This window comes from Leopardus geoffroyi, chromosome D2 (genome assembly GCF_018350155.1).
Source record: "Leopardus geoffroyi isolate Oge1 chromosome D2, O.geoffroyi_Oge1_pat1.0, whole genome shotgun sequence".
Lineage (NCBI taxonomy): Eukaryota > Metazoa > Chordata > Mammalia > Carnivora > Felidae > Leopardus > Leopardus geoffroyi.
Window position 1 is genome coordinate 65140260 of NC_059334.1, and position 13799 is coordinate 65154058.

General features: G+C 44.0%; 1 protein-coding gene across 6 annotated transcripts in view; it reads right to left on the bottom strand.

Annotated features, from left to right (window-relative positions):
* SORCS1 (sortilin related VPS10 domain containing receptor 1) overlaps positions 1-13799 on the bottom strand; it is a 547844-nt gene that overhangs the window by 76376 nt on the left and 457669 nt on the right. For all 6 annotated transcript variants that reach the window (XM_045438838.1, XM_045438836.1, XM_045438837.1 and 3 more), the window contains exons 20-21: positions 8930-9063; positions 6345-6468 (exon numbers count right to left, since the gene is read on the bottom strand). In XM_045438838.1, the coding sequence (XP_045294794.1) occupies positions 6345-6468; positions 8930-9063 (258 nt within the window). The remainder of the gene's footprint in view (positions 1-6344; positions 6469-8929; positions 9064-13799) is intronic.

The window sequence follows — 13799 nt, forward strand, 5'->3', positions numbered from 1 at the left end:
AACCGTGAGATCATGACCAGAGCCAAAGGTGGTGTGTAACCGACTGAGCCACCCAGGTGCCCCTAAAAATTCAGCTTCTTAACCATGTCCTTCATAGCCCCACATAACCCGGTACAGGCTTTCTCTCCTGCCTCACATCCACAGGCTTCCCTGTGATCCAGGACCCTGTCTTCCCCCTGCTCCTGCATGCTGTCATACTCCTTCCCATATTAGCACTCTTCCACTTCCCCAGAGACAGCACAGGTGGCTCCTTCTCATCATGCAGTCTCTCCGGGGAGAAGCCTTTGCCACTCACTCACAACCTGAGTTATCCTCCCTTCCGCAGCCTCAGACACCTTTCATCATATGACCCTATTTGTGATCTTCAGACTTCTGGCCACTTAAAGTATTTTGTTTTTACTGTCTGTCTCCCATACTGAAATACTAGGTCAATGAGGACGGAAACTCTGTGTTCCTGGCCCTGTGGGATGGCGCCCTGCACATGGTAGGTTTTTCTAGTCATTTAATTAATAATTTTTTATTGAATGAATGAATGCGTAAACTTCTCTAGAGGTTCTCTGTAATCTGTGCATGTGCTCCATTTCTTTCTTGTTTTAAGCATGTCCTCATGTTTCAGTAGTGGCTCAGTGACATCAGCAATGCCAATTACACATTCGGAAAACATAAGAGCCCACTTCTGCATTTCCTAACAATGCTAAAGACTTATTAGACACAGGCTTTGAAGATTCTTAAATTATAAGGTGTGTATTTTGGTGGTTAGCCTGTTCCAAAGTCCTATTTTTCAAAGCTTGTCCATTTTATGAGACACTGGTCACCTATATGAGTATCACCACTTCAGTTCTGATGGAGAATAACGAAATGCATCTTAATTAGCAGCATGGAAAATGGAAGCCCCAAGGAATCACTCACTGAACCCTAACTTTTCACTTTAAAGATGTAAGGTAGGGGCACCTGGGTGGCTCAGTCGGTTCAGCATCTGGCTTTGGCTCAGGTCATGATCTCGCGGTCCGTGAGTCCGAGCCCCACGTCAGGCTCTGTGCTGACAGCTCAGAGCCTATAGCCTGTTTCAGATTCTGTGTCTCTCTCTCTGACCCTCCCCTGTTCATGCTCTGTCTCTCTCTGTCTCAAAAATAAATAAACGTTAAAAAAAAATTAAAAAAAAAAGATGTAAGTTGATTTTTTTTCATTTTCTCTGAACCTCTTACCAAACCATAGAAACCAAATCTATAAGAGAAGGTGTTTATCTTAATAAAAAGACACAAACAGAAAAATGATACAGCTCTCTCTGTAATAATTTAGCGGGCCCACGAGCATGGGACAGGAGTTGCACACTTTAGTTTACTCAACAAGCAGGGGGTGCATGTGGGAGCAGTGGAAAGCATAAGTAGCCGAAATACATACATACATACATACATACATACATAGATACAGTTAAGCCTTGAACAACGTATGGGTTAGGATGCCCTCCCTCACCCTGGTACACAAAAATCGACATTTAAGTTTTGACTCCCCAGAAGCTTAACTATTCATTTAAAAAAAAAAATGTTCTGCTTTGTTTTGCTTTGCTTTTGAGAGAGAGAGACAGACTATGAGCAGGGAAGGGGCAGAAATTAAGGGAGACACAGAATCTGAAGCAGGCTCCAGGCTCTGAGCCATCAGCACAGAGCCTGACGCAGGGCTCGAACTCACGAACCACAAGATCATGACCTGAGATGAAGTCGGATGCTTAATGGACTGAGCCACCCTGGCGTCCCAAAGCTTAACTATTAATAGTGTATTGTTGACCAGGAGACTTACTGATAACAGAAATAGTTGATGACCACATATTTTGTATGTTATGTTTCATATACAGTATTCTTACAATAAAGTAAGCTGGAGAAAAGAAAATGTTATTAAGAAAATCATAAGGAAGAGAAAATACATTATAGTCCTGTACTGTATTTATCAGAAAAATCTGTATATAAGTGGATCTGTGCAAACCCGTGTTGTTCACAGGCCACCTGTGGTGTGTGTGTGTGTGTGTGTGTGTGTATGTGTGTGTGCACATGTGTTTGCAGCATATTTACATTTTTTTTTTAAAGCAAACCTGTGCCCTGAAGCAAATTAAGGAAAACAATGCAAATTAGATTTTCTTTCCTACAGTCTATTTTGTGGCTTTGGGTGGACAATCTTTTCCTGGTCCATTTCCCAAATATAATGCTTCCTTCAGTCTGACCATGATGGCCCTAATGTTCCCCTCAGCTTGACTAAATTTAGGCAAATTTCTTCCTGACCACAGCCACTGACCTCCCTTTTCCTAGAGCATTTACTACTTTCGAAAACTTGCAGTTGTAGATTCCTCTTCTGCTCTTTTGAGATGCACATCTTCTCCAACCCAGGAATGTCTTTCTTAAGGACCTGGGAACCATATCTTTGAAATGCAACCATCAAGAAAGATAGAAAAATAGTATGGGGTTCCTCAAAAAATTAAAAATAGAATGACCAGATGATTTAGGAATTCTACTTCTGTGTATTTACCTGAAGGAAACAAAAACACTAACTGGAAATGATATCTGCACCCCCATATTCACCACAGCATTATTTACAATAGCCAAGATATGGAGATAACCTACTCTCCATAGGAAGATGAACGGATACAGAAAGTGTGGAACGTATATGTGGAATGTAGAAAAAACAAAAACAAAACAAAACCTCAGATACAGAGGACAGATTTGTAGTTGCCAGAGGCAGGAGTGGGAAGGTGGGCAAAATGGGTGAGGGTAAAGAGGTACAGCTTCGGGGCGCCTGGGTGGCGCAGTTGGTTAAGCGTCCGACTTCAGCCAGGTCACGATCTCGCGGTCCATGAGTTCGAGCCCCGCGTCGGGCTCTGGGCTGATGGCTCAGAGCCTGGAGCCTGTTTCCGATTCTGTGTCTCCCTCTCTCTCTGCCCCTCCCCTGTTCATGCTCTCTCTCTCTCTCTCTGTCCCCCCCAAAAATAAATAAACGTTGAAAAAAAAAATTAAAAAAAAAAGAGGTACAGCTTCTAAGCATAAAATAAATAAGTCACGGGGATATAATATAGGGCATGGTAATTATAATTATTAATGCTGCATTGAATGTTGAAAATTGCTAAAACAGTTAAAGTTAAAAGTTGTCATCATGAGGGAAAAAAGGAATTGTAACTACATACACTGCTAGAGGTTCACTAGACTTGTGGGGATTAATTCACAATATATACAAATAATCATTATGTTGTATACCTGAGACTGATAAAATGTTATAGGTCAATTGTATCTCAATACAAAAATAAGATTGACATACTCTTGCCATGTGTACCAGGAAAGGGAGAAAGGAAGAAAGGAAGGAAGGAAGGAAGGAAGGAAGGAAGGAAGGAAGGAAGGCAGGCAGGCACAATGGACCTCTGTCCATGACACAGAAGGAGCCTACCTTTCATCAGCACCATTTAGCAAACACAGTCAGCCTAATGACGGTGATAATCCCTCACCTCTGAATTCCTCCACTAGTTCATCCCCAGGTTTAAAAATATTCCTGACTTTTATTTTAGGTGAGTTCAATCTTGCCTGTTTAACTCTGCGTGATATAATGTATCTTTAATAGATCATATGCTTCATTAAGATTTTCTAGTAATACAGGGGCGCTTGGGTGGATCAGTTGGTTAGGCACCTGATTTCGGCTCAGGTCATGATCTCACTGCTTGTGAGTTTGATCCCTGCGTTGGGCTCTGTGCTGACAGCTCAGAGCCTGGTGCCTGCTTCAAGATTCTGTTTTCATCTCTCTGCCCCTCCCCTGCTCATGCTCTCTCTCTCTCTCTCTCTCTCAAATATAAAATAAAACATAAAACAATTAAAAACAAGATTTTCTAGTAATATGCCTGAAACTCTGACGCTTCATCTAACTTAAGATAAATGAAGGATGTTTGCTTAGAAATTTGGTTAGAGGAGGGAAGACCACTTCCTTGCTCAAGCTTTTGATAAAGAGACAATTTTAGTGAAGGTAGCTCATTTGATGGAGAGCGATCCACTCTTGGATGACACTTTTAAAGACATTTTAGGGAGAAGGATAAGTAAGCCAGTCAAGTGGGTGGAAAGTGGTTAGAAACATTCCCTCTGGATTCAGATTCCTAGGCTCAATCTGTTTATTATACTTAGCTCATATTTCTACATTTGAAAAATAGGAGTAAATATAGCCTATTGTTCATAAGTCTGCTCAGAGAATTCAATAAAACATCATATGTATCAGGTGCTTTGAACAGATGTTGGTAAGGGCTTTGTCAATGTTAATTTTTACCACTACCATCACCATTATTATTATTACTGGAGCTGTCACTGAATAGCAGAATGACTCAAAGCCAGTAATTTCCCATTTCTGGGCTACGATTTCCTCTCTGTGAAATGATGGCATGAGCCAGGTCAGGCCAAAGACCTTCTAGGTTTAATGTTTTCTCTGTGGTTCTGATGAGGTTGCTGATAGGCTTAACCAAGAGAACATCTGTTGGGAGTCATGGGTCAGTGCCCATTCGTGTCACTTATGACATCCAGGAAGGAAAGAGAGGAAAGGGAGTCTCAGATGGAAAAGACATGAAAGCTATTTAGTGGGGGTAATTTCAGAGCATGGGCCCTGGGTCTAGATGGGCAGGGTTAGAAGCCCAGATCCACAACATACTAGCTGGGGCAAGTTATCTGTCCCGCTGAAGTAATGAGAGTATTAACATCACCTACTATATGCTAGGTTGTCGTGAGGATTCAGTGCATTCACTGAGCATAGAAAAGAGATGAAGGAGGAAAGAGAGGCAAAGGCACTCCCCCATTTTGGCCACCTGGCTAAGAGGTTGCCTCACTGATGGGACCTTGTTAGGAAAACCACAGCCCTGGTTTGCTCTCACTGTTTGGGCTTAATCAAGCTACTTTCAGGGGCCTGTGGGGGTGGGGGAGGGGAGGGGAGGAGGGAGGACACATTATGACTCTTAACACCCAGCCATGCAAGGAATAATGTCCTCAGACTTGTTCAAAAATGCTTATAAATTGCTTTTTGAATTTGAAGGTCAAGTTCGCAAGATGAGAAATGAAAGCAGTACTGCATCGGAGCCAATTACTTCTGGGACTGGGGCAATTGATAATATTTGGACCACTAGCTAGTTTCTCTTTGTCTCTCTCTTTCTGTCTCACTCCTGGTCTCATCCCCCCTCCCTTCATCCCTGTCTTTGGTTCTCTCTCTCTCTCTCTCTCTCTCTCTCTCTCTCCGCACAGCATTTACCTTTCCTATCTACTTTTAAATTTTAATTTTTCATGATGCATAAATACCACTTTCATATTAACAATAATTTTCACATTTTTATCATCCACCTATAACACTCAGTGCATACCTATCTATCTTTTGGTGCAGAAAAAAAAAATTACCAAAATGAGATCGATATGTATAAACTGTCTTTAATCCCCCATTTGAAGTCAGTGATCCTATCTTTCCATTTCAGTATATTTTCATTCTGTGCAATACTCTGACTACATTCAACTTCCCCAACTGATTAGCAGACTGTTCTGTATCATTGCTTGTTCAACCAATATCCAATCTATGATGATACATGACATCTGCATGATATTGCTTTTAATTTAATCAGAGTATTTTTTTTTTAATGATATGTATTTCTGGAAGAGATCTTCAGAATATTTACATATTGGTAGATTCTTCTTAATAATCAAGACTCTTAAAGTTAAACTTTAAATTGTTTGAAATTTATTTATCGTGTGTGTGTGTGTGTGTGTGTGAGAGAGAGAGAGAGAGAGAGAGAGCGCATGAGTAGGATAGGGGCAGAGAGAGAGGGAGAGAGAGGATCCCAAGCAGGCTCCACATTCAGCGCAGAGCCTGATGTGGGACTCAAACTCATGAACTGTGAGATCATGACCTGAGCTGAAATCAGCTGTCAGATGCTTAACTGACAGGCGCCCCTTAAAGTTGAACAAAAGCCTAAATATTATCTATTTTCTTTTATAATGGGGGTTTTAGTTATTCAAACACCACCAGAATACCAAATGGAATGGATCAGCTTTATACATAATGAAACTCATTCCACCCCACCCAGGTGAATGGGTGTAGAGTTGCCCTTTGTGCCCCAGAGCCACTTTCAGGAAACAGTCCAATAAGCGCCCCAGGGTCTTATGACAGCAACTATGCCGGGGAACCACCTCTCCCAAAAGGAGGCGATCAGACTTGACTCAGCTCTTTCTCTACCGCCAAGCTCTTTGCCCTGGTTAGAGGTCATGAGCCAGGGTGGCCAGTGGGACGAAAGCACCAGGCTAGTTCATCTGAGCTTGGGCCCAGCGACGGGTTAGTGTAGACAGGGCACTCACCATACACCGCGATGCTCTTTGTGTCTTGCAGGATGGCATTCCCAGCAGAGACCTGGACTGTGATGGTGTTCATCCCTTCAGAAGTAAACTTGAACGATATGCTTCCCTCCAAGGTGATCAGAGGCTAAAATGGGTGAAGGCCCAGAGTCAGGGGACACTTGCTCAATTACAGATGAGACAGCCACTAGCTCTGATCCACCAACAAGCCACTTAAGTCAGCATAGGCTCTTCCTGGCGTGGCCCTGGGTGACCGGCTCCATGTATGCCTCCCCATCATCTCAAGTCCAGGCTAGAAAGGAGCTACGAGAACCACGACCCTAAGTAACTCTGCCCATTGCTTGTGAATATGACACCTCTCTTCCGGTATCTTTACACAGCAGTCTGGGGACACTGGTAGGTCTTGCTGTTTGGTGGGATATAGCTCTCTATCTGCAACCTGCTCAGAGCAGGCAGATCCCTTAACACAAAGAAATACTCAAATCAGACCAAAACAGGCAGTTCATATTAATCCAGATTTAAAAAGTAGTCATTGAAAATCTGTAAGCTTTCGGTTGTTCATCTCCAGGGTGTACCATTTATAGAAAATTACAATGGAACACAGTGACCGTGGACACCAAAACTGTACTATTTAGACTGGAGTGGCCTTGTGTGGCTTGGTTCCTCTGAGAAGCCCTATCAGCAGTTTTTGGAAGTAGCTGCTATGGAAACAAGTACTAATTGGATAGTGGTTTGAGGACTGAAAAAAAGAAAAAAGAGAGAGAAAAAAAAAAAAGGATTTGGAGTAGTGCCTGTAATATAATCGGATGCTGGGGTCCCGGAGGAAAAGATTATTAGCTTACTGACCTCCCTCAACTCATTCCTCACAAACATTTTTCTTTCCTGTCTTTTCTTAATTAATTTTAAAATCTAAATTCATGTTCCTCCCTGTATGGCAGAGGGAAGACCAAAGCCCGGCATAAGAAGTCTACTCGACACAATCTGTGGAGAATTTGTTTTTTGCTGAAAGGTTTAAAAAAAAAAAAAAAAAAAAAAAGGAGACACGGAAGAAAGTTGTTTAGTATGTTCACCTTCTAGCACTAGCTTTCAGGCAGATAACTTAGATTTCTCCCATGCCACTGTGGGTAGTGGGCCCTACTGGGGTCAAATTTATATGCAAGGTTTCAGAATAAAAAAAAAGGGGCACCTGGGTGGCGCAGTCGGTTAAGCGTCCGACTTCAGCCAGGTCACGATCTCGCGGTCCGTGAGTTCGAGCCCCGCGTCAGGCTCTGGGCTGATGGCTCCAAGCCTGGAGCCTGTTTCCGATTCTGTGTCTCCCTCTCTCTCTGCCCCTCCCCCGTTCATGCTCTGTCTCTCTCTGTCCCAAAAATGAATAAACGTTGAAAAAAAAAATTAAAAAAAAAAAAAAGGGTTCTTTTCAGCAGCTGAGTCAAATTAGCCATAGAGGTGAGCGTTTCCTTCCCCTGCCGGGCATATAGCAGGGCTGGGGTCAGGAGAGGTATCTTCCCTGGGCCTGTGCAAAATTAGGTCTCCAGTGAGAGCCAACATTAAGCTCTGGGGTAGAAACAGATTTGTATTGGAATAAGTTGCACTCTATTTGAAGAGCAAAGCCCCCCCCCCCCCCCCCCCCCCCCGCCCAGTGCAGGAAAACGACGACTCTGCTGGAGGAAGAGGAAGGGTTCGAGTCCCACCAACTCATCCCTGCGCCCCCTGGGGAGGCCTGAGGTCGGCTGCCTACACTGACATCTGGAAGCCAATTTGCATCTCTGAGAATGGAGTCAGTTCAAAACGGAGCTTGCAGCCTAGTATGAGGGGAAAACAATTCCCGTGGGCACGGGGAGGCCTTTGATCTGGCCTCCGGTGAAGCCGCTGAATGAGGTGGGGAAACCACCTCCTGTGTGTCCTCCTCATTTTTTTCTGGAAAATGAAGGGCTTACAGTAAGTGAGGTTTATGGTCGGAGTTTAAAGGTGCTGCTGACTTCTGGTCACAGGCCATGGTTTTTCACAGGGAAAACATAAAGGGTAAAGTTGTGGCTACGTCTGATTCAGGGTGAGAAGGCCATTTGGGGGCTGGGTTGTAGTAAGTATTTGTTGCTTCGGACTCTCTGTTGTCCATTGGCTTTTTTTTTTCTTTTTGTGGACCGTTTTCTCCCCTCTCTTGGACCATGTGGTTCCAAGGAGACTGATTTCAACACCTCGTTTTCCATTCCCACCACTGGGAAGGCTTGGTCAATAATACTCCATTCTGGGACATCTGTAAGAACTTCTATGAAAGACAGTTCATTTTCCCTGCTAAGTGGTGACAGTTAAATAGCTCAGGTTGCTGCAAAGGGTCTTTGCAAAGGCAAATCTCACTGGAGAAGAAGGCCAATGTGGAGGAAGATAAGGGGTAGGGGTGGTGTGGTGAGAGACAGACAGAGAGACAAAGGCAACAAACTGTTGAGATGACTGGTGTACTAAGAGCCTGCTCCTCCTGAAACGAGGACTACCCTAGACCCTTGAGTTACAGAAGCCATTTCATTTCCTCTTTTCCCTTCAGCCAGTGTGAGCTGAGCTGCCATTAGATGCTGCATGGAAGGCTGACCCACCTCTGTGTTGTTTCCATACCACCATACGTAAGTGAGGGTGCCCACTTGGCTGGGCCACAGCACTGCAGTTGCGTTGACCTCTTTGTTCTTCGTGGTGACAAAGGGAAGAGACAGGTGTACATGCTCCAGGGGACCTGAGGCACAAGAGAAAAGATGAGTCATGGAGAAGGAAGAACTTTCTTTGCTTCACCTTTCCCTGCTCTGAAGAGAATACGTATTAGTTCTGGAAGTCTCCAAAACGTGACAGTCCTATTCCCTGAGGAAAGTGCCAGGGGTTGCCCCTGCTTTGGAGAAAAATATATATCGTGACCCATTGTATCTCAATATTTTCCACTTACTGGTCTTTCTTCCAGGCCTAAAACCTGAGTTATGTATGTGTAAAACTTTAGAAATTTACAAGTAATGTATGAAGTCCTTAAAAGAAGAGCCATGATACGAGACTTCACAGGAAGATGCAAAGTCTTTCCAAGAGGTCATATCTGTGGCGGTAAACAAGGATGAAGGAAACCTCACGGAGTCCAGGTGGGTGGCAGGGGGAGCTGGTGGTGGTGGTGACTTCACAAATCCCCAAACCATTTTAGATGTGATGATTCTTTACTCTTTGTTGGATTTTAAAGATCTGTGTATGTGTAGACACATATGTGTGTGTGTGTGTGTGTGTGTGTGTGTGTGTGTGTGTGTCGCTGCCCGAGCATATGTAACACCACCTGTTTGGTGTTAAGGTCAGCTTGTCTAGGACAAAGCGTGCTTGAGCAGGTAGAGACAGCCCTGTGGTTCTCAGGTTCTCAGGATGTGCTCAAGTGAAAAAAAAAAGGGGGGGGGACGATTCTAACTACGGAGGCCCGCTAGATGGACAATATCATCCACATCCTGACCTTCAACTAATAAAGTTCATGCTTAGAACTCAAAAATCACTGACTTGACTCTGGACTCCATTAGGAGCCAAATGTTCCTAAGAAATTCATCATTTCCTACACGCCCCCCACCCCTTCTGTAATCTCCATATCTTAATGGAAAAAAAAAACAAAACAATGTGTATCCAGGGCACCAACCCAGAAGTGTAAAATCAATGTAGATTCCTTATTCCTTGCCACTCATTCTATGTGAGAAACCACGGATCCGGTTTCATAAATACCTTTCAGTTAGAGTTCCTCTCACCATCCCCAATCCTTCCCTGGCTCATACGCCTGGACTGTCACGCTCCGTACAGATCTTCTGGCTTCCAACCTGCTCCCATGCTAATCCACCCTCCCGCTCTGTGTGTTCACTGCCTGCCTGCCTCAGTAATAGACAAGCTGCACCAAGTGCCACGGGGCCCAGAACAAAACATACGCTCCAGGGTGAAGGTAGAGCAAGTGTAAAGAGCCTGAGGAAGAACTGGATCTCCACGTTTGTGGAATAGCAAGAAAGTTCAAGTGGCTGTAGTGAGAGGTGGAGGGAAAGAGTGGAAGCCATTGAGACCTAAGAGGTATTTGTACATATAGCATGTCAGTCCGTGGGCTCTGAACGATGCATATGTGGGTTGTATGAGTTCATTCTTGCATGTATACAATTCATATGTTCATACAATGTATGGCAATGACTACGTACCTCTCACCCTACAAACTGCTGTGAGAGTGATTGTTCTAGAAAGCCAAGTTGATCTTGCTTACTTACTTGTTCAAAACTAAATTTCGCACTCCCTAATTATAATGATGACGATAGTTAAGAACTATTGATCTAACATTTGTGAGACAGAGAACACAGGCTGCAAACTTTTGGAAGGTAAGAGTCTTTCATATTTACCTTTATACATAAAGGCTAGCATAGTTCCTGAGATGTAGCAGATAATCGCGTGTTTTGCTGGGTAAATAAACAGACAATGCAATTTCTTGTTTCTGCTTTTGTCTATGCTTCTCTCTCTTTATAGAATTAGAGTCTTGGTGACCAGAATACAGGCAAAATTGATTTCCTGGTTTATAAGCCATATGATAAGAAGTAGTTGTTCATAAGTCAGAACGGTTCAATACAATAATAAAAGGGCAGCATTCGCTGAGTGATAACTATGTGCTACGTATTCTGCTAATGACCCTTTTGAGTCTCATTTGCTCCTCTCCACAGCCTTATGGAGTAGGCGATACTATCACGTCTGCTTAGAGATGAACCAGCAGAGGAAAGTGACTTTCCCAAGGTCACGCAGCCAGGAAACATCCATTCTGGGGTGTGAACCAAAGAAGTTTGATTTTAGAGCTCGTGCTCTAGCCAGCTGACAAATGCTCAAAAGACCTTTCCCTTTTTAACAAATTAGCTATTAAGAGTCAGCATCCACTGATTACTTAAAGACATTCCAGGCACTGGCAAATGCACTTTATACATGTTCTCATTTCTTACACGGCTCTTGTTGTTTTGCTCCAGCAGGCTAGGCCCTGTTCTGCGTTGAGGCCTTGGCTTAGACACCCCTCTCAAGGCACCTGCCAGTCTTCAAGTCTCAGTTCCAGGAACCACTCTTCTGGAATGCTCTTCCTGACTCCCCTGATCTGAGTTAAATGACTCAGCTAGAAGACAAGGACTAGATGAGCTTTGCTAGATATGCCAGTTCCATTGTAACGGGGTTCATTGTCTTTGTCTCTCTCACATATGAGTACTTAATATATTTTTATGTTTTTTTAATTTTTTTAATGTTTATTTATTTTTGAGACAGAGAGAGACAGAGCATGAACGGGGGAGGGTCAGAGAGAGAGGGAGACACAGAATCTGAAACAGGCTCCAGGCTCTGAGCTGTCAGCACAGAGCCCGACGCGGGGCTTGAACTCACGGACCGCGAGATCATGACCTGAGCCGAAGTCGGCTGCTCAACCGACTGAGCCACCCAGGTGCCCCGTTAATATATTTTTAAAGTCAGAATATCAAAGTGAGGATGGTGCCTGTGTTCTCTTAATGGCAACAGTTGAATCTTCTTAGTGAAAAATGGTCACTAATTCATTCAATAGTTTTAGAGTGCTGCCATATGTCAGACATTATTCTAGGTGCTGGGGACACCTGGTACTTGGTGGGGCTTATGTATTATTGAGGGAGGCAGGCACTGAACACACAAAGCAGGGGTACATGATAGAGTGTTAGTTTTGTGTCTCAGAAGAAATGACGTTGGAGCAGTGACCTGAATGAAGTGAAGGCGTGCACTATTTGTGATGCATCGGGGTGAGGGTTGAGCAAGTGCAAAATCTTGAGCAGGAAGTTTGCTCACCATGTTTGGGGACTAGCAAGAAAGCCCAAGTGGCTGCAGGGGAGAAATGGAGGGAGAGAGTGGAAGCCAAGGAGACCTGGGACTCAGGACGCATAGCATGTTGGCTTGTAGGCCACGAAGTTCCCATATGTGTGTATGGGTCCATTCAAATGTGTGCAATTTACCTTTCATATTCCCACCTTGTCCTCTTGTATTCATTTACTTTTTGTGCATTTGACATACCTAGTTTCTGCTGCCCCAAACCTAGCTTTTAAGCATCTCTTCTATGTACAGAGGGTGCAGTCTGAGCTAGGGGAGCCGTGGAAGCGAAACTCCAGTCCCTGGAGGCCCCCAGCTGGCTGGCTGCGCTCAATCCAGAGCTGAACAAGCTGGCAGAGGTAGCTCCATGACAAACGTGACTGTGGTGCCGAAGAAGGGCGGCAGGTGGCGCTGCATCACTCCATATGAATCTTTGCTGCAAGGTGGTTGAGGGAAATGGGAAATTACTTGTGTGAATCGGGTTTCCCTTCTCTTTTCTTGTTTAGTCCTAATGTGCTGCAGGAAGCAGCTGACGTCTGTGAAGCTGGACATCGTGCAAACGCGTCTGTGTGTGTGTGTGTGTGTGTGTACATGTGCAATCACACACACAATGATCGTTTGGGACTGACTCTACCATTTGTCCTGGAGACCTCTGACTGTAGAATTGAATACTGTGTATGCATTACATTGATGTTTGTCTGAAATGTAAAAAAGCTCTAGGAGAAACTAAAGTAGTTCAAAGTATAAAGATGAAATCCTAAAACGGAGTCCCTTAAACTGCAATGTGCATACGGATTATACTAATCTGTTCAAGGCAGATTATGGGCACGTTTCTAGAAATTCCAATACAGCAGGTCTGGAATGAACACTGCATTATTATCATGCAGTTCTGGGGTGGGTGACTCATTCAACCACGCTTTACAAAACTCAAGTCTAACATTTGCTGGCCAAGATAACAATCATGTGAAAAGTTGCAAAACTACATAGGTTTTCAACAAACTGATCACTTCACCCTAAGGTAAGAGCAGAAAGGCATCTGTAAATGGTACCTATGTTAGGAGGTAATTGCAGAGAGATCTAGAAAGGACTACAAAATCTGGCTCAACTACTTATTTTTAACCTTTCATTCTGCTAATCTGCACAGTATTTGGTGACTTTTTTCCTGCAAGTCTGGCTGAGATGGGGCAGCTTTCTGAGCAGAAATGTGTGTGTCCTCTAAATTCTACCCGTTCCCACCAGCTGAGGCCAACACTGGCTGTACCACCACGTGTCCCGTTAGTTTGCAGACTAGCAGAGCACAGTAAATACTATCCCCAAGAACTTTCTGTCAGGCTTCCACAGATTACCCAACCTCCCAGTGGGAATGGCTCACCCACTCCTGGGAAGTTTACAGCAGGCACATCCTCTCCACTTGTTTCTGATGACTTCTGCAAACCCGTATTAAAAACTAAAACAAGAACAAAACCAAAACTCTCTGATTTGGACTCAAATCACCTTTCCGACCTGGAGGGTAGAGAGGATCTTTCTTCAAGACAGGAAATGGGGGAGAATTCTGGGCAAAGGGGAGGGTGTTAGTGAGAGAAGCGGAGGGTAGGCTTGGCAAACTGACCTAAGGTTGCTGCTCAGAAC